The 19,900-nt window shown below is 33.0% G+C and overlaps 3 protein-coding genes across 5 annotated transcripts; 1 reads left to right on the forward strand and 2 right to left on the reverse strand.

Moving 5' to 3' along the window:
* The first annotated feature begins 646 nt into the window (after positions 1-646).
* LOC120077462 (acetyl-CoA acetyltransferase 2) lies at positions 647-4,675 on the forward strand. Its single transcript, XM_039031341.2, has 14 exons — positions 647-828; positions 1,752-1,820; positions 1,973-2,071; positions 2,157-2,330; positions 2,436-2,541; positions 2,628-2,766; positions 2,849-2,926; positions 3,006-3,071; positions 3,143-3,228; positions 3,367-3,466; positions 3,593-3,703; positions 3,796-3,837; positions 4,055-4,141; positions 4,263-4,675. The coding sequence occupies exons 2-14, from the start codon at positions 1,772-1,774 to the stop codon at positions 4,350-4,352; spliced, it is 1,227 nt and encodes a 408-aa protein (XP_038887269.1). The 5' UTR covers positions 647-828; positions 1,752-1,771; the 3' UTR covers positions 4,353-4,675.
* Positions 4,676-5,883: 1,208 nt separating this feature from the next.
* P24BETA2 (emp24/gp25L/p24 family/GOLD family protein) lies at positions 5,884-9,698 on the reverse strand. The gene is made up of 5 exons (XM_039031362.2): positions 9,469-9,698; positions 9,136-9,353; positions 6,971-7,157; positions 6,777-6,884; positions 5,884-6,175 (listed from the first exon to the last, which is right to left on the reverse strand). The coding sequence occupies exons 2-5, from the start codon at positions 9,349-9,351 to the stop codon at positions 6,042-6,044; spliced, it is 645 nt and encodes a 214-aa protein (XP_038887290.1). The 5' UTR covers positions 9,352-9,353; positions 9,469-9,698; the 3' UTR covers positions 5,884-6,041.
* A 3,857-nt stretch (positions 9,699-13,555) lies between these two features.
* LOC120078315 (SAWADEE protein) lies at positions 13,556-17,728 on the reverse strand. 3 transcript variants are annotated; one of them, XM_039032550.2, is made up of 6 exons: positions 17,315-17,728; positions 15,381-15,635; positions 15,192-15,240; positions 14,703-15,000; positions 14,394-14,475; positions 13,556-13,795 (listed from the first exon to the last, which is right to left on the reverse strand). In XM_039032550.2, exons 1-6 carry the CDS (start codon positions 17,633-17,635, stop codon positions 13,607-13,609), a joined length of 1,194 nt encoding a protein of 397 aa, XP_038888478.1. In that variant the 5' UTR covers positions 17,636-17,728; the 3' UTR covers positions 13,556-13,606. The 3 variants fall into 3 exon arrangements, with proteins under 3 accessions (XP_038888478.1, XP_038888477.1, XP_090169949.1); XM_039032549.2 differs by having other exon boundaries at positions 15,381-15,707; XM_090313823.1 differs by lacking the exon at positions 13,556-13,795 and having other exon boundaries at positions 14,394-14,504; positions 15,381-15,707.
* Between the last annotated feature and the right edge of the window lie 2,172 nt (positions 17,729-19,900).

Consider the following 19,900-nt stretch of genomic DNA (forward strand, 5'->3'; position numbering starts at 1 on the left):
AAACACATTCTTTTCGCAATTTTTTATTTTATTTTATCAAACACAAAGATTCTTTAACCACTTTTAGCCCCAAAACCAGCCCCTAACCCACTTTAAATAAATATAAAATACTTTAGCATATTTCAACGGTCATAAAACATGAATTATCATCTTTAAAATTAAACGGTCAACTCTCGTAGTATTGTAAAAAAGAATGATAACACATCAATAAACGACAAACGCCATGTTATAATCAAGACATTAAATTTTCATCAATATATCAAAATTTCCACATTTTCATTGATTCGACATCGATACAAGGAACAAATCAACATTTTCATTATATCGTTAAAAAAACCAATGAAGCCCATCAAAATAAATAATAAAATATCATTAACATAAATATGATATAAACTTAAATATTTTTTAAAATATTTTACTTTATAATTTTTTCAAAAATATTCATCGACATTTTCGTAAAATCCATATTTTAAACTTGGGTTATAATTAAAATAAAACAAAACCCCATAGGTTCCGGTGACGAGCACGGGCACAGGCGGTGAAGTTACCAAATCCGGAGATAGTAGGGTGGACAAAAATGTAAAATAGAAAAATATCTAGGGGCAAAAAGGACAATACGCCAAACCTCTTCTTCCTCGTGTAGCGCTTGCTTGGCAGTTATCAAGTTTTTCCCTCTCTCTCTCTCACTGAATATATATATAAACAACACCAATTCCAACAACAAAATTGATTCAACATTTTCATTACCAAAATTCATTCTTCTCTCTAATCTCTCTTCCGATTCATCGATCACAAGGAGTTTTTCGCGAGCTCAGAGAGAGTGAGGAGGTAACTGAAAACAAAGCTTCAGCTCTCTCTTTCTCTATACTTTTGAAATCTGTTGTTAGTGTGTTTGATTCTTGTTGAAAATTTGGACGTCTAATTATTTCTAGATCTGTAATGGTTTATTGGGAGGAGTTGGATGTTGTGAGGGTTTTTCTTTTTGTGTCTGCTGTTTTAGATCTTGCTTCATTTCTTCTTTCTGTATTGTTTGGATGATTTGGAAGTTGGATGATTATGGATGTTTTGATCTTCTGGATGCGTATGTGATTGTGATTTTGAGTAATTTTTTGGAATGGATGAAATGGCGTTGGTGGTTAGTGATCAATGTCGTTTTTTATGTGCGTTCCGATCAGCATTGAAGGAGACCGCCTGGTCTAAAGCGATTTTGGGTTTTTGGATTTAGTGGGAGTGATTTTAAAATGGTAAAATCACCTTTGTCATGTTAAAATCACTTTGAAATATGCATTTAATCGCTTAAAATTGATTTAATATTTAAAAGCATTCATATCATCAAAATTGTTTCGAAGTAATTGTAACTATTTCAGAATCACAAAAGTTTGTAATTGACTTCCAACTTTAGCAAATATGTTCTTTATGGAATTTATGTATTCAACTTGGAGAAAATCTACGAATTTCCAATGGTGAACAAGTTATTTAATCATTTAGATGTTTTTACTAGTGGTCTGTTTTTAAATGTTACTGATTGATTGGAATTTAGGATATTATTCAGTTAACATCTTATATGGATGCTTCCACATAATTGTGCTCCTTTCTTACGTATTCAAAATAAACGGTTTTTGGTGATCCCATGGCTTTGTTTTAATGAGAGGAAGAAAAGGGGGGAATAAAAGGTTACAAGAGCATTTGGTTATTATTTATTATTATTATTATTATTTATTTATCAGTGATTCATTTATAAAAATTTCCAGGTTTTTTTCTTTGGCATACCATGGCTCCGGCAGCGGCAGCGGCATCAACAGACTCGATAAATCCAAGAGGTACTTCACTTAATTTCCAATGAAATAATTAATCAGAGCCTAGTCTTATAGGTTATGTCATCGCTGAAAATTAAAAGCTATTGCATTTCTGTGATGGGTTTGTTTTTTCCTTTTTTTTTTTTTTTTTTTCCGTTCAATATTTGGTTGTATAGATGTTTGCATAGTTGGTGTTGCACGCACACCAATGGGTGGATTTCTTGGTAGCTTATCATCTTTATCGGCCACCAAGTTGGGATCTATAGCAATTGAAGGTAATTTTGGGAACCCATTTTTATCTTGTTATGTAAATGGAGTTGACCAATGATAAGGTGGTTTTTCCCTTTTCTCGACTTGTAGCTGCACTTAAAAGGGCGAAAGTTGATCCCGCACTTGTACAAGAAGTCATCTTTGGCAATGTTCTGAGTGCAAATTTGGGGCAGGCTCCCGCTAGACAAGCTGCATTAGGTGCAGGAATACCTAATTCAGTGATCTGTACTACTGTCAACAAAGTTTGTGCGTCAGGGATGAAAGGTTCACATTTTTGTCTTTATTCTAAGATTTCTTTCACCCTACAGCCTGCTGTTGTTAAACGATATTATAGTGTTCTTACATTGTTTATTATTTTGATTATTTCAGCGACAATGCTGGCAGCACAGAGTATCCAGCTAGGCATTAACGATGTTGTAGTTTCTGGTGGGATGGAAAGTATGTCCAATGCACCAAAGTACCTGGCAGAAGCAAGGTTGATTTTCTATTCTAAATTTCGACAAATTTCACTGTCACCTAAGCTCTAAGCATAATATAACTTATTTTCATACTACTTTGCAGGAAGGGGTCTCGTCTAGGGCATGATTCTCTTGTTGATGGAATGCTGAAAGATGGTTTATGGGATGTCTATACGAACTCTGGCATGGGAACTTGTGCAGAGTTATGTGCAGACAAATATCAAATTACAAGGGAGGCCCAGGTATTGATTGTAATGCATTTTGAGTTTGTGATTTTTTTTTTGTTTTATTATGTAAACATTTTAACATCTGGATTTCATGCAGGATGACTTCGCTGTCCAGAGCTTTGAGCGAGGTACTGCTGCCAAGGACAGCAATGCCTTCGAATGGGAAATTGTTCCGGTAGGATATCCCTCCATATCACTGCATGGCTTTTTCTCTGTTTGAAAATTACGAATCTTACATCTATCTAAACTTGCAGGTTGAAGTTTCTGGTGGAAGGGGAAAACCATCGACTATTGTCAATTCGGATGAGGGTCTTGGAAAGGTACTCATCTATCATCCATTTATGTAGTTTCTTCTTTCTCATTCTCTCCTAAATCTTATATGTAATGCCAGTTTGACCCTGCCAAGTTGAGGAAGCTTCGACCAAGTTTTAAGGAGAATGGTGGTACCGTAACTGCAGGCAATGCTTCCAGCATAAGGTAAAGAAAACTTTTCTTGGTCATGTGTTGGGAAGTTCGTAGAAATTTAACAAATTTTATTACCTCCCTTTATATGGATAAGTTGTGCCAGAGGATCAATTGAACTTATATTGAAAGTTGAAATTTTCAAAATTACAGTGATGGTGCTGCTGCCATAGTTTTAGTGAGTGGGAAGAAGGCACTGGAACTTGGGCTGGAAGTGATTGCAAAAATTAAAGGATATGCTGATGCCGCCCAAGTAATTCCAGATTCTTTTATTAGTTGTAATGTAGTAATTGCTTTCTGAGTTCAGCTGAAGCATCAGTCTTCACATCTTTGATCTTCAAAGCACTTTGTACTAATGATTTGGGCAATTGATTTGTAGGAGCCAGAATTTTTCACAACTGCACCAGCCCTTGCAGTTCCAAAGGCCATTTCCCATGCTGGCCTAGAAGCTTCACAAATTGACTTCTACGAAATAAATGAAGCATTCGCTGTAAGATTTTTAGTGACAAGCATGAAATAATGAGTTTCCATAACTTCGATCATCGAATTCTTATATATTCTATTTGATCATAATTTCTGTAGGTTGTGGCTCTTGCCAATCAGAAATTACTTGGAATCTCTCCTGTGAGTATTCTCTCCCATGTTTGTGTTACTGCCACACCCGTTCTTGTTGGTGTAGTTTGTCTTTTGATATTGACAAATATTTCTATGGCCTTCTATGGCTTCACATGAATTGAATAATTGGAATATGACTTGCATTTAGTTTCTTTCTATCCATTTACTTTCTTCCTTGTAGTTGTTTTCTTGTCATTGTTCCAAATTTCTCTCATTTCATGTACAGGATAAAGTGAATGTGCACGGTGGAGCTGTGTCCTTGGGACATCCTTTAGGTTGCAGCGGTGCTCGTATCTTGGTCACACTTTTGGGGGTAATTCATCTAAATCTCTCCAATGTTCCCGAACATTTCTCTATTAACATCTTCTTTGCTTGTCTATGAAAGTGGGTCTCTCTCACAACCCCATTAACAACAAACATTTATCTCATTATAGATACTAAAGCAGAAAGGTGGGAAATATGGAGTTGGAGGTGTTTGCAATGGTGGAGGTGGTGCATCTGCTCTTGTCTTGGAGCTCGTGTGAAGCCCGTTCGAGTTCAAAGTGTCGATAAGATAATGTGTCGGATCACACGGGTTGGTAGTAACTTGTTATCCTTCCTTTTCACCCTTCTAATGATGATAGCCTTAGCCTTAGGAATGTGGAAAAGTAGAGCCTTTTGTGACAAAGCTTAAAGTGAAGCAGAGGCAATCAAGATGTGTTTGTTGTTTTCTATGATCAGGATAATATGAATTTTATCCATAAAGTTTCTCTTTCATTTGGTTTCATTCATAATTAATAAGTTTGAAAAATGTATTGTATTTAGCTACCAGAAGAAAGTGAAACATTCTTCCTTTGTTATCTTATTATTACATGGTTTTTTTTTTGTTTTAGGATAAATATAGGTTGTTTCAAAAGGTGATGATGCTATTAGAATAAAAGTATTTAAAAGCAATAATTTTATTCGGTTACTCTAGTTTCAAAAGATGATGATGCTATTATGCCATTTGTCTTAAAAAAAAAAAAAACTTCTTTAATTTTATAAACATTTTAAAAACTATATTGAAAATTACCTTGCCTTAAAAGTAGGATTCTGAAAGTGATGATGAGTAGAGGATGGTGTAGCAGTCCATATCAATGCCACCGTATTATTTTAGATCTCAATTTTCACCAAAAATTTTATATTTTTTACTTTGGTGGGGTTGGTTATTATGACCTCGTCAATGTTCGAGTCTCTCATTATAATGGTTGAAGTTTCTAATTAGTAATAACCTATGTTAAGTTAAACTCATTTTTGTACCGTTACACTGAAGTAGTTTTGACTTCAATTACAAACTATTATAAGCCAAATTAAAATAGTATGTAACTCAAATACAAATTATTACAAGCCACATATTATTATAACTATGATAAATAACTTAGTGTCCGAAATGGCCATTTAAATCTATTGAGTATGAGTATATGACAATTTAGACCACATCCGCATAGAAGTAAAGTGAATAAGAGAATGCCAAAATGTTATTTTTCCCCAAGAAAAACACCAAAAAAAAAGTTACAAATTTGGCACCTTCCTCTCGACGAAATAAGGTCATATATTCATCAATGTTAATATGAAAAGTGAGTCCTATTTGATTACATTCATTGTTGTTTAACGTAATGAACTGTACAGGTGGTGCTCAATAGAATTGTGTTTGAAAATTACGTTGGACTCACAATCTTTATCACTATTATTACTTTTGCCTTTACAATGAATCAAGATATAAATAATTTTTATAAAGAGGACGAAGAATAGTTTCAACTTTTAGAGAAATTTTATCCCTTGAAAATTAGCAATTAATTTTCTTATTTACTTTGAGACCAAGAAATTAAGAATTTATATAAGAAAAATGAACTCTCATCATCTCCCCAATCCCACTCAAACCTACATTTCTTTTATCTCACAAGGAGAAGGAAAAAATCGTTCTAATCATAGCTCAGTCGATTAAGACAAATGCGTGTACTTCTATTTGTTGAATTAAACAAGAGAAAGTCAAGCACATTGAAAAGTAATTGCTTAATAAACAAAACAAGAGCAAGAGAAAGAGAAAGAGAAGAAAAAATTATATTAAAACCAACTAGTATATTATCATCATGTGAGGGAAAAAGATACAGAATGATAAAACCATAAATAGGAAAAGATGGTGAAGTAAAAAAAAGAAGGGAAAGTGAAGGTTCCTTGTACTTGTATTTGTTGAATTAAACTCTGGATGTCCCAAGCTTCCTTTCAAACAAGCGCTGCAGCAAGTAGACTTGGAGGACACTGGCCCCTACCAATGCTGCTGATTCAAACATTGCCTTGTGGATTGCCCTTTTGCTCATTCCATCATTCACTGCAATCAAACCATACACCACAAAATATATCACGACGGCTTCTCATCGTTGAAGAGGAAAGCTACTTAATTAATGTCTTTAGATTTGTAAGTTACTTGATCTCAATATCATCAAGGAATCAGTGTTTTTAAATGTCCAAGGCGCCTTAAGGCGCAATGGCCCTCTGGAGCCTAGGCGCAAGGCGCACAAAAAAGCACGGACCTTTTTTTTTTGTGAGGCATACTATATATAAAAATATTACATTAAAAAGAGAGTATAATTGGAGTGGAAATATGGAAAAAAGGGACCCAAAATACAAGAAATTTTGCAATTAGGTTTGGTAAACTTGATCCCTTTAGTTAATAAAGAAGGAAAATTCTTAATTAATACTATTTTTTATAAATAATTGAAAAGCCCCAAGGTGCAAGGCTTTGATCCTTGGGGCTTCACAAAAGGCGCGCGCCTTATTTTGTGAGCCTCGCTTTTCCAAGGCGAGACGCCAGACTTGCGCCTGAGAGGGCTTTTTAAAACACTGCAAGGAATAACTTCAAAAAAGAAGTTAAATTCCTACGCTGGTGTCGTGGAAATTATTAAAGTCCGAGACAGGTTCTTCGATATTACCTATAGCCTGACGATCAGTCTGAGCCTCTAACCAATGCTGTTCAAACTGAATATTGTAAAGAGCTTCCTCCAACTTAGATATTTGATCCAGCAAAGGGTTGAAATGCTCTGCAGGCATATTCGCCAGTTTTGAGATTGATTTTAACTTATGAAAGAAGGTCAGTACATAATAAAACAGGGAAATGGCTTATTACCATCTTTTGCATGCTGCTCGTGATAAGAAAAGTGGCCAACATGAACATCAAAGTCAATGGTTTCATGATACGGAGACTTGTTCGTGAAGCAGAATCGATGGAGGCCTTTGTTGTGAGCAATAAATTCATGCTTTTCGCTTGTCTTGTCACGGAAATCATGAAGATGTTCACCAGAAGGTCCCTTTATCTAGATTTCAAACAATAATATTGAATTAGCAGCAAATTCTACCAGAGAAAGCAATATAACACAAAGGTCTCAGATCAAATCACATAATACGAACTCCATAAGAGAAATAGTTATATTTAACTAGATAAAGCCAACAAAATATAATATGAGAAAATATTCTAATAATAATAAATTATATTAAAATAAGAGAAAAGAATTCCAAAAACTACGGACTTGGATTGGATTGGCACTATAGAGATAATCAACATAAATAGACATAAAAGATGTAGACTAAACAAGAAAATAAGGAAGAAGTAGAAAAAAATATATCAGGTTTATTCACTCCATAAATATAAATAAGTAAAAAAACTTAATCCCCTTTTTTATTTACTCATAAAATTGCAACAAAATCACCCCATTGATGAGGTAAAATACAAATTTTTATTTATAAATATATCGTATAGAACCAATTAGTTCATTTAGTCACTTAATTGATCTTTTTTCTATCCATCTTAGATCAATTTATATCAATAAAATAAAAATATCTTTTTGTCGTTATCGAAGACGGAATTTGAAGGTATAAGTGCGGCGAATACAGTCTCTAGAGTCCCTGTACACAGCCATACTGCTAAATCATTTAGAAAATAACCAACTCAACTTCAATGCATATGTCCAAAGGCTTCTTGACCATGTTTACACAAATGACTATGATTACAGATTCTGAGGATGAAATCAGGCATATGTTCAAGTATAACACAACCCAATCTCAGAGATTTTATAGCCTCTCAAAAGATTTTTTAGTTATTTATGTTTATCTCTAGAAAAAAAAAAAAAAAAAGTCTCTAAAAATGTATTAGAAATACTATCTGATGGGTGACGTAGAATCCATATTTTTGTAAGTTTTTGATCATGCCCAATTTGGAGCAGAATAAGAAATAAGATTCGGCACCTTCAGAGGTGAAGTTGATCCATTAATATGAAGTAGAAGCTTTTGCATCCATTCTCAGTGATACAGAACTAAACAAAAAGATAAGCCTTTACTTACCCTTCAGTATTATTTACTCAGAAAAGACATTAAAGGCATAATAATTCTTATCATTTGGATTTCTCTCTCCCTCCTTTCCCACAAATTACGAATCAAAGCATCTCCAAAAATTAACTTAAAAAACTAACCACCTCATGTACTAAGATAAGTCCCTACTCATTATAGTTTTATAATGATCCTCTTAAGAACTAAGATATAGATCTTGTTAAAATTGGACTCTCTGCTCTCAAAATCAAAGCGTCGCCACAAAATTAACTTAAAAATTACAAACCTTCCCTACCAAGATAAATCTCCGCCCATTCTTGTTTTAGCATTAATCTTTACAAGCACCCCAAGAACTAAGAAGTAGATATAATAAGGAGGTAGTCTGTCTGTCTGTCTGTCTCTCTTTCTCTCCAATGCGAAGCATCTCCACAAAAGTAACTTAAAGCTAACCACCTCTTATACTATTGTATAAGTCTCCGTCCATTCTATTGTATAAGTCTCCGTCCATTCTATTGTATAAGTCTTCTAGCACCCCAAGAACTAAGCCGTAACTTTTATCACAAGAAACAACCTAAAACATACAGCCTTACTTGAACACGATCGTTCTATAAGTTGTACTGTCCTTGAGTTCTAAGGAACAACCTAAAAACTAACCACCTCTTGTACAATGACCAATCCCTACCCATTCTAGTTTTAGTATTAGTCCTCTTAACACCCCAAAACAAAGTCATAGCTTCTACCATTAGGAGGTCTCTCTCTTTCAGTCAAACCAAAACTAAAAACAACTCAAAAACCAACCGTCTCTTCCACCAAGAAGAACCAAGAAGGCACTTAACAAAGAATTATGAAACACAAAAAAAATAATAATAAAATAAATGAATGAACAAACCCATGAATCTTGTTTGCCCAGTTTGAAATTCTATTAATGAAGAAGAAAGCAAAACAAAGGGAAGTGAACAAGAATGATACCACAAGATCAACGCCATCATCGCCATAGTGCCAAGGTGAATCTGCCTTGATTACAACAAAAGAAACATGAACAGTATCTCCCTCGTATTGAACATTGTGAGAGAAACATTCTTCCCGGTCTATCACAAACCTAATCCCTTCTGATTCTCTCAAATTCAACAGCAATACCCCAACAAACGCCATCATCACCACAAATCTCATAGCCCATCGCTCCATTTCTTCAAAAATCACAGACCCATATGGAAAATAACAAGAATCGTACAAAAAAGAGTCAAATTCTCAGGATCTGTGATGAACAAAACGAAAGAAGAAACAAAAGGGTATGCAAATTACCTCAAAATTTAGGGAATGAAGGGATGAACAAACAGTTGCCGCCAATTGGGGGAAGAGAGAATCTGAGAATTAGAATAAGTTAAAGGGTTATTTTGATCTGGAATCAGAAGGGTCAAAACGGGCGGTGGCGCAGTTGGGAGTTCGAACAATGTGAGAAATTAAAATGTTATTAACTCGAAAGAAAAAAGAAAATGTTAAACTTTTTACTGGCCACACCTTCGATTCAATACGATGTCGGATTATGACGTGGCGAAATTTTATTGGATGGATGACGAGACTTTGACCAATAAGAAAGCAGAAAGTGTAACGCAATGGTTTGTTTTCTTCTCTCTCTTTTAACTCAAACTTGTGAACTTCAGCTTCAATTGTTTCATTTAGGAAAAAATACATTTTTTTTAATCTTTAAAAAAATATATTTTGGACCAAATTTCTATTTGGTCGCTGAGTTTCAAAATAAAATTTTAATCTTTTGAATTTAATTTTAATTTATCAATTCAATTGATATCGAAATGTAGTAAGATCAAGTGATCAATGGTTTGAATATTTTTTTTTTTTTTTTTTATCTATGTTATATTAAAAAAATAATTTGATTACAATTTTATAATAATTTTAAGGTTTGTTTCAATTTAATCCTAGATTTCTAGATTTACATTTTGAACATAGATTTTCAATAACTAATCATTTTGGTCTTTGACGATAATATTTATCAATTATATTAAAATAATTTGAAATTAAAATATTGATTTATTTTAATTGTAAGTTAGCATATTACAGTGAAAAAAACATTTTCAAATTAGTTAAAATAACAAAGTGCTATGAAATTTTATTTTAAAACCTAGTAAAATTATAATATCAAACTATTGAAAAAATAAATTAAATAAAATTATAATTTTAGATAAATTTTCATTTCAAAATTTAAAATATATATTAGAAGGGAAAGTTGAATTACAAATTACTAAACTAAAATAAGTAAAATAAATTATATTAAATTTTTTAATCATATTAAAGAAGTACACAAATTATAAGTTAAATTTATTCAATGCAAAAGAAATGCATGTATGATATCTAATTTTTTTTTAGAGAATGTATGATATCTAATTTGATCATAGTTATATAGCAATTAAATTTGTGTTTCATTTTTCACAGTCATTTTAAAGAATTTACCCAATAAATCTTGTTTAAATGAATATTCTTTCACGTATCACCATTTAAAATAGCAAAAATATAAGAAGCAAAATTTTATTTTTGAGTTTAGTTATATTTGAAAAATATGAAAATTTAAACTAATCTAAAGTCTAATAATGATTAAATATAAGAAAATATTTCCCATACCCAATCTATTATAAATTTGCCCTTCAATCTTAGACTTTCTAACTTGGTAGTCCAGCTTTTTGTCGCGATTTTAGATCCAGATTTCCTAAACCTACACTCCAAGTATAGTTTTCAATTTTCATAATTCAAGCTATCTAAATCTCCCACTTAAAACCCAAATTGTAATTTTTTTTTCCATTTTTATTAAAATTTAAATTGAATAGAACTGCATAGACTATAGAAACTGAAATTTCAATTCGGTTTGATTTTGTCAATTTTCATGAACTAGATTTTGATCTTCTTCCCACAAAAGTCTTTGCTTTATACAATATGATTGACTTTAAAATAAAGAAATAAAGCTAACGTGAATGTTGAATGAGAAATTTTGAATCAATCACAAAACGTAACGTTATTTCTTAAATTAATGACAAAATTACAAATAATTAAATTTGAGACTAATTAAAAATTTATACATGTCCCATAAGGTTGGCAAATTCCCCATGGGTCCCCCCCCATTCGGGGCAGGAAATCCTCAATTTGATCAGGGATGGAGAGGGTATCCCCACCCCACCTCGATTAGATTTTTAATATATTTTTCTATACATATATTAGGTATTTTAACTTTTTATATTTAGCATAATCTAAGTCCAACTAAAGTACCTAAGCCCAAACCAAAGTGAATTTTAGGATTTTTTTTAAAAAATGGTCCCCATTAGGGGTGTTCAAAAAACCCAATGACCCGAAAAAACCGATTAACAACCCAACCCGTGCAGTTTGGTTGGGTTGGGTTCAAATAAATGAAAATTTTATGGGTTGAGTTGGTTCATGGGTTCACCTAATATAACCCAAACCAACTCGAATTTATTATTAATTTTAAAAAATATTTTTTTTATGATTTATAACCCAATTATTTATATATATTGATTTTAATTTTATTTAATTACAATATTTTTTTAATAATCTATTCTTCAATAACTCTTAAAATAGTTTCTTTGTACTTTAGAAAGAAAATTTTCACTATATAAATTGAAATTAAGTTGTTAATCTTAATTCAATATATGAAAATAATTAAATTAGATTTTTACATATTTACCTTTTGCTTCTTTTTAGAACAAAATTTTAAGTAAATGACCCGATTAACCCAAATATTTCATAGTTAGGGTTGACAAAATTCCCCGCGGGGTGGGGAATCCCCAGTTTGACCGGGATGGGTCAAATCGGGAAATTTTTTCTGGGCCCCGACCCCGATTTTATATAGTTATATTTTTAATATTTTATAAATATATATTTATAATATATAAAATAACTTATTTATAATGTATACTATAGACTTATAGTGTGTTGTGAGCCCAATATTGAATATATAAATTCTAAATTTAAGCCCAAAAGTTAAGCCCAAACTTAAAAAATTAAAAGAAAAAAATGGGAAATCCCCACGGGAAACGAGAAATGGGGCCCCACGAGGACCTGTTTCCCCGACAGGGAATCCTCGCCCTCGTCCCCACCTTCAAATGGTGGGGATGAGGGAATTTCCCCCACGGGACCAGGGACGGGGGAACCTCCCCCGCCCCGGCCTCGTTGCCAACCCTATTCATGGTTGGATTGGGTTCATTTTTTAATAAAGATTATTTGGGTTGAAGAAATTTAAAACTCGAACAATTGGATTGAGTCTAAAAAGTTTTTCAACCCAACCCAACCCAACCATGAACACCCCTAATCCCCCTCTGGAGAAACAAAGGGGAAAATAGGAAATGGATCCTCATCCGTTTCCTCGATGGGGGCAAGGATGAGGTAAATTCCTACATTGGAGACGAGGACGGGGAACCCCTCCCTGCCCCCTCATTGCCAACTTTAATGTCCCAAATTGAAATTAAAGATATAAGTGGGCAAATCCCGATGATGTTACGTTTTATCATTGTGGCCCTTATATCAAATAAAATAAGTTGGTCCATTTTGATATTATTTGGACTAAAGTTCAATTGAGTCTAAAAATAGGCTTAATTTGGCCCAAATACCAAATAAAACCTAAATCCAATTAATTAGACTCACAGACTAGGTCTGTGAACTAACCAAGCCCAAACTCGCAACTTCACCAAAGAATTCTATAAATAGAACAATTCTCCTTCATTTGAAGGGTTCAGAAATTTTGCACTTAGAGCCTAGAGAGAATTTTCCCAATATTTAGAAAATTTCTTGACCCTTGAAGTTAAATCACTCCTCAAAGATACAAATCTCCTAACGATAGAAACATTTTTCCAGACTTCAACATAAAAAACATTATGCGCTTCGCTTTATCAAATCAAGCGTACGCATTCAATGGGATTGAAACAAATGATCAAATACTAGAGATTAAACCACAACCATGTAAATCAACAAGAACACAAGTTCAACTCCATGGTACACATTCTCCGAAAACCTCGTACGAATAGTGAACATAGCTCAACTATCATAAAATTTGAACTATCAACCTCAAGATCAGAGATTCAATTCTCCGCTCCATTTAACATATTTTCAAGAGAAAGAAGTTAAAAAATCAAAATCTATAAGAAAGGTCATTCCAATTCATGAGCCAAATAGTCCTCGGGGTTTGAGGGAACAAAATGACTATGACTACGAGTACATCTAAATGTCCATTTTCTTTAGTACAGGCAAAATCCCACATAAATCCAATAAGGGGTCTATACAAAAAGTGGAAGTTGATGGTTTCTACAGCCTAGACCATTATCCACAATGTAAAACTTTCAGCTCAAAGTACCTTCCCCCACCCACCCCCCCAACAAAAACAAGAACCTTATCCAACCAACCTATGATTGATTTACAACTTGTATTACAAAGCACCATTGCAGTATATCTTGCTCTCCTCCATGGCCAATCTTTGATGTAATCTCCTTTGATGGCTAAGAAACTCCATGAACAATTCCTTCATGTGCTTTGCAGTCAAATACTCATCTGTTCCTACTTTCACAACTTTCAGCTCACAACAAACCATCCCATCTTTTTCATTACCAAATTTATTCTGTAACCAATCAAGATGAACAGCAACAACCATCAGAAGTAGGACACCAAGCGAAATTCCTAGATTACTTCCTAAGCTAAATTGTGTTCATTATCGATTCTAGATTGTCTTCCATCATTTTCTTTCTCCTTTTTTTTTTTTTTTTTTTTTTTGAAATTTCTACTTGAACAATTATATTTGATACATCTGGGAGTGATTCTAAAAAGATTAAAATCACTTTTATCAGTTTCAAAATCGTTCAAAAAATGCTTTTAATCATTCAAAATTAATTTTAATAGTTTGAAAATTGCATTTAAAAATGTAAAATTAAACGTTGTGTTGATTTTGAGTGATTTTAAATATGACAAATATGATTATAACAATTTTAAAGTCCCTCCCAAACATGAACTGATCATGTGGAACTATCTAAGAGAAACTTGAAGGCATCATTATACTAAGGATTCAGACTTCAGAGCAGAGCATGATACACGTTGCTTAATTAGTTAAAAACTGGACATCTCTTTCACTTTTCAAAATTCAACTTCAAATGCAACTATGAGAGATCAACAGAGCCACTCCTGTTACTACAAAAACGTCCAAAGAGTAAATAAGAACTCACTTCAGAGTCTAGCACCATGGCCCCTGCTGTCAATGTCCCAAAAGTTTCGTGCCTTGCTATTCTGCCAGTTACTACCAAGGGCCTGCAGAAAATACGTGGCAAACTCCCAAACTATAAAATGGAAACAAATCTCAACAGTCAAGGATTTATAGAAATTAAGCGTAGAACTGTAATCAAGTTGAGCTGAATGATTAAATCCAAGACAGTCAGTATCAAAGCCAGAGAGAGAGCGCGAACTGCACATTTAGTAGAATGGTTTGATGATTTATAATATATCAGTACAAAAGTTCATGTAGTGAAAAAATTTACCTTCCTTGGGAGGATAAAATGACATGGTCTGGATTATCCAAAAAATCACACAACCTCTCTAGGTTCTTTCTGCAATTCAATACAACAGCTCCCCTTGCATACGACTCAAATGTTAAGCTTGGGAAAATGTACACTCGAGGTAATATCAATGTTTGTGCATGTAAGAATTTGGCAACTTTAACTGGAGACAATCCCTTATCTAGATTCTCGAGTAAAATCATGTACTGATACTTCATTCCACCAATATCAGTATCTGCCTCGATCACCTCACTTTTTCTGGAACTGAGAGCCTGTTGGTCTATGGGGGAAAAAAGAAGTTCAATTAAGAAACAAAATAGTGATTAAAAAAGCGTTAAGTGGTTCATGATTATTGATTAAGATACCGCAGTTTCAATTGGAGAAAAAATATTTCCCCCATAATCATCTCATTATCCACACTTGATGAGATAACTGAGAGATTAGATTCATTCCCTAAATAGCAAATTTTACCTTCCCATGGCTCCAATGTCACAGAAGAACGCTTGGCACGTCGTGTGTCCTACAAATGGAGAGAGCCATCAAATACTGATAAAAACATAATGAAATGGTGCATGAAATGGAGCCCTCCAATGGAAATGGAAGTTGGAACGTAATAACTTAATGCTTAGTAAAATCTTGAGCTCCCGAAATAGTACTCACCGGGTCCATGCGTTCAAAAAAGGATAGCCGGCGCTTTAATTTTAGGCTGCATTCGTCCTTCTGATGAACACCACCGCCATTATGGGTGAGAAGGCGATCTTCAGAACAGGTATCACCTCTATTCATTCTGGTATGGATTTTCTCCCTAACTTTTGCGAAGAAGGTTGCTAACACTGTGTCATTAATTTCATCAAATTGAATTTGACACATGTTAGCAATACTGGCAATTGTCAAATTCCCAGAGTTTGGACCATGCTGCCATAAAAGGATAAAGTTGCATAAGCATTCCTCTTCTCCATTTGCATAAGAGTGTTCAAGATAATCCACCTACCAAAGCACGAGTCATGGAGAAAATGAAAATGCCAAGTCTTCTAATTGAATTCATACTTTATGAAATTTTGAATTAAGCATTCTTTAAAAATCCAATATATTATTTTTCATCAACTATATGTTCTGGGATTGATAATTAAAACATGCATTAAAAAAAAATTAATTCAAACATGCCCATATTATTTATGACTTAAATAAAATACAAGTCCATAGTACATTTCATACGCTATTCCATCTTATGTCCACAAGCAAGCCTAAAATGTGCAATAAAATGAAACCTCAATTCATGTCAAAAAAACACTGCTTAGATTAGAGTATACGCTTCATATATTCAATTCAAAAGATAGATCTTTTTATTTCTAACAAACAGAAGTAAAAAGAGGTACAACACAAGGAATTCTAATGTGATCACCAACTTAGTATTACTATTGCCCAAAAACATTTAACCGTAGAGTTTTGATAGGATTCAATGTATTTGTATTTATTTGTAGGGAATGCAGCCAAAGTCCTACATCGGTTAGATAAGATGAAGATCATGGGTAGATAAGCGAGGGAAACTATCTTCAATGGCATGAATCCTTTTGGGTGAACCAAAAAACAAAATCACAGGGGTTTATGCCATAGTGGACAATATCATGCTACTATGGAGATATGTGAAGGATTATTGGAATCCGAGTCATACCCCTAACTTAGCCATGTCGATATGATCCTCGGGTGGTGAGTCTTGAAAGATCTATGAAGATCTATGATCGAGCTCTATCTGATTCGCTTGCGTAGATACGAGGTTAACAAATAGATGACTATTTGAGAGGAGGCTCGATGGTACTTTGTTCGAGCGGAGAATTATTGGGAATACGACTAAAGTCCCACATGGGCTACATAAGGAGAACATCATGGGTATTTTTTTTTTTAAACACTATATCCAAAAATAAAATCATGAGGTTTATACCCAAAGTGGATAATATCATATCAACACGGAGATATAAGGAGAGTCATTGTCCTTGATAGTAATAGTGCTAGTATGATTGCACTCATAGATAGATTTCATTGATTGCATATAAATATGGTCTAGTTAATTGAACTTATAACCATTCTTCATTTTAATCTTTAAATTTTGAAACAACTTGTATACATTTTGATCTATAGAACTTAATAAAAAGAAATGAAGTTTTATAGATTTAAGAATTAAAATGAACAAAAGAGTTAGAATAAAATATTGAAGTTTCATTCATATAGAAAATCAAGGAAAAGAAATATTTGATCCATATTAAAAAATAGTCAGAAAGTTCATTTTCAAGCAGTAAATGGCATTATGGCTGTAAAGCATGCATGCTCTGAAACATTATTGAAACCTTCCAAAACTCAGATACCCTATGGCATATGGAACAGTGTTAGACCATCTAAGATCCTTAAAATAGCAAACAGACCAAAAAAAATAGAGACCATCTTCAATATGAGAAGGAAAATCACAAAACAAATTTTCTAAGTAAAGGTCATGCTCAAAAAAGTTGAAGGAACTAAGAGGCTAAAATTTCAAACAAAAGGAATCAGTGATGGACTCGGACTCAAACACAATAGGAGAAGTGTAAAGCAAAGGAACGAACCCCTTCCACAAGAGCGTCGTAGAAGCGAACATCGTCGGCTTGGGAGGAGTAGGAAGCGCAAACGGGCATTCCAGGGTCGACGTTAGGGCATTCGGAATCCTGCAACTGTCTGGACAAAGGCCGAAACCTAGCTTCGAAGTTGCTCAACTCCGATAAGCTCCGGAAATGGTTGGCGTTAAAGACATTGTCATGTTCCTCACCGAACTCGCAATAGCTGATCCTAAGATCATCGCCTTCGAGTTTCACGGTCACATTGTACCACGCGTCATCGTCGCACTGGAACTCGATGTCACCGGAGGCCGCGTCTCCGGCAGAAAACATCGCCGGAGAAACGGGGACGAGCTATTACAGTGGAAGTTTCTACAAAGAAACCGACGAGACCACACGTCCCAAATGGCAAATGGGAATATATCAGTAACTAGTACATGCGCTTTATATCTTCCCTCATTTTGTGATATTTTATTCGTTAAAATATTTTTTTATTGCTTAAAATATTATTTTGGTTTGGGCGGTTTTCATATAAACAAATATTGGTCAACCTTTTTATAAATATATCAAAATTTTAGTATCAGTTACAAGGTAATAACTAATGACAATAATTTTCATCCCATAAAAATTAATGTGAATACATTTCCAAAATTCATAATGAAAATGTTATAGATAATAATAAGTTTTTTGAAAAAATAAAAAAATAAAGTAGCATTTGGGAGAAAAATTTTGGACTAATCAAGTTGCCACATATTAATGATGAAATTCCAAATCATTAAATTTAGGCTCAATTAGGAGTTGACATATGTCCTGAATTGAGGTTGAAGACAAATTTCGATGACTTCACGTGGTTTTATCATGACCGGATTAATTTGGCCCAATTTGATATTATTATTTGGGTCAAAGTCCAACTAAGCCTATAAATGGGTTGAATTTGACCCAATCAAACCTAAATCCAATTAATTAGGCCCAAAGGCCAAACCTATGGATCAACCAAGTCCAAGCCCACCTATGAACTCTATAAATAGAGAAGCTGAAGGTTGAAAAAGATACAAGCATTCTTCTAAGATTCGAAGCTCAAAAACATTCCACACGTTCCACTTTTATACATCAAGCATAAGCATTTCACTCATACATCAAGCATAAGCATTCCACCGAGAGATAATCAGAGGACGTAAGTCAACTCCACGAAACAAGTTTCTTCGAAAGCCTCGTGCGAACACTAATATCAACAGATCACCCAAGAGGATCAACAAGCCCAAAGACCGATTGTTCAAGAAGATCAATCATTATAGTTTATTTTGAAAGTATCAAAATACTATGTATTAGAGATTGTACTTACCTTCCACAAAATTAATACAAATACAAAGTTCAAGTTCTACGAAATAAATTTTTCTTGAAATCTCGTGCGAACAAAATATGTAAACTAAAATTTGACAATTTGAGAGCACATGGACTAAGGATCCATTTGAATTGACTTAAGAAAAAAAAATCTAAAAACTCATTTTTATTTAAACATTTTCGATAAAAAATTGATTAAAATATACTTAAAAATTATTTTGAATGGTTGTCAATCACTTTAATTTTTTCAAAAATAACCTTTTTTAAAAAAAAAAATTACACACTTGAAATGTAATTCAAATACACCCTAAATTTAAACAACCTCCTACATTCAGAGAACAAAATGGTATTTTGATAAATTTTATTTTTGTGAAAATATTAATTTATAACCGACTTTGGGTATGAATTAAACATAAATCTCCATTTGCATCGTTATAGGATTGACGACAAAAAAAAAAAAAGAAAAAAAAAAGAAAAAAAAAAAGAAAAAAAGAAAAAAAAGGGTTGGGTCCCACAACTATCCACTCCCAGTTAAAGTAGGGAATTCCCAATTTGTTTCTCCATCGTTATAGGTGGAGAGGATATCCCTAACCTTGAACTTGTCTTGTTTAATTTTTAAATAATTTTAATATATGTGTAAGCATTATATATATATATATATATATATAAAAGAAAATACTAATTAAAAGAATGGTCAATTGAAAAAAAAAACAAATTTTTCTTACAAGTTCCTATAATTTTCTTAGCTAAAAAATGAATGGTTCTAACTTTACAAATTTCTATTATTTGTGTTTTGTTTTTGTTTTAATTCGTGGGCACTTTTGTCTAATAAAGTTTATTTTTCACAAAACAAATCCAATTTAATTACATAAAAAAGAGGTTCGAACTCAAATTAAAAAATGTACAATAAATCGTGTATGGGTATGGGGATTGGGAACACTATGGATCTTTAATTATCTTATTTTAATTCAATTGATTTTTTTCCCCTTTTTTTTCCTTTTAACATTGAAATAACATTTTTTTTTCAATGTGATTATTATTATTATTATTATTGCAATATCTAAACTAAATGATATATTATAATTCTAAGTCGTATGTAGTTTTTTGTGAAAAAAAAAAAAGTCGGTAGGAAATTTAAATGAATTATCTCATAAAAATTTTGAACTTAAATACCAAAATATTATGTGTTATTGCAAAATTTCACCTATTTTGATTATTATATTTAAAGATACAATAACTTAGTATTAATTTATCAAA

Source organism: Benincasa hispida, chromosome 5, assembly GCF_027475165.1.
Source record: "Benincasa hispida cultivar pf3 chromosome 5, pf3_genome.v1.1, whole genome shotgun sequence".
NCBI classification, from domain to species: Eukaryota; Viridiplantae; Streptophyta; class Magnoliopsida; order Cucurbitales; family Cucurbitaceae; genus Benincasa; species Benincasa hispida.

What these genes read in the sequence shown, in the direction of transcription:
- LOC120077462 (XM_039031341.2), top strand. Translation starts at nt 1,772, where the DNA reads ATGGCTCCGGCAGCGGCAGCGGCATCAACAGACTCGATAAATCCAAGA. An exon ending in AGACTCGATAAATCCAAGAG is followed by an intron (nt 1,821 to 1,972) that starts GTACTTCACTTA and finishes TTGGTTGTATAG; the next exon opens with ATGTTTGCATAGTTGGTGTT. An exon ending in AAATTACAAGGGAGGCCCAG is followed by an intron (nt 2,767 to 2,848) that starts GTATTGATTGTA and finishes GATTTCATGCAG; the next exon opens with GATGACTTCGCTGTCCAGAG.
- P24BETA2 (XM_039031362.2), bottom strand. Translation starts at nt 9,351, where the DNA reads ATGGAGCGATGGGCTATGAGATTTGTGGTGATGATGGCGTTTGTTGGG. An exon ending in CGAGCAGCATGCAAAAGATG is followed by an intron (nt 6,885 to 6,970) that starts GTAATAAGCCAT and finishes ATATGCCTGCAG; the next exon opens with AGCATTTCAACCCTTTGCTG. An exon ending in GACTGATCGTCAGGCTATAG is followed by an intron (nt 6,176 to 6,776) that starts GTAATATCGAAG and finishes GTTTGATTGCAG; the next exon opens with TGAATGATGGAATGAGCAAA.
- LOC120078315 (XM_039032549.2), bottom strand. Translation starts at nt 17,635, where the DNA reads ATGTTTTCTGCCGGAGACGCGGCCTCCGGTGACATCGAGTTCCAGTGC. An exon ending in ACGACGCTCTTGTGGAAGGG is followed by an intron (nt 15,708 to 17,314) that starts GTTCGTTCCTTT and finishes GTGCTTTGGTAG; the next exon opens with GTGGATTATCTTGAACACTC. An exon ending in CCATGGTGCTAGACTCTGAA is followed by an intron (nt 13,796 to 14,393) that starts GTGAGTTCTTAT and finishes GATTGGTTACAG; the next exon opens with AATAAATTTGGTAATGAAAA.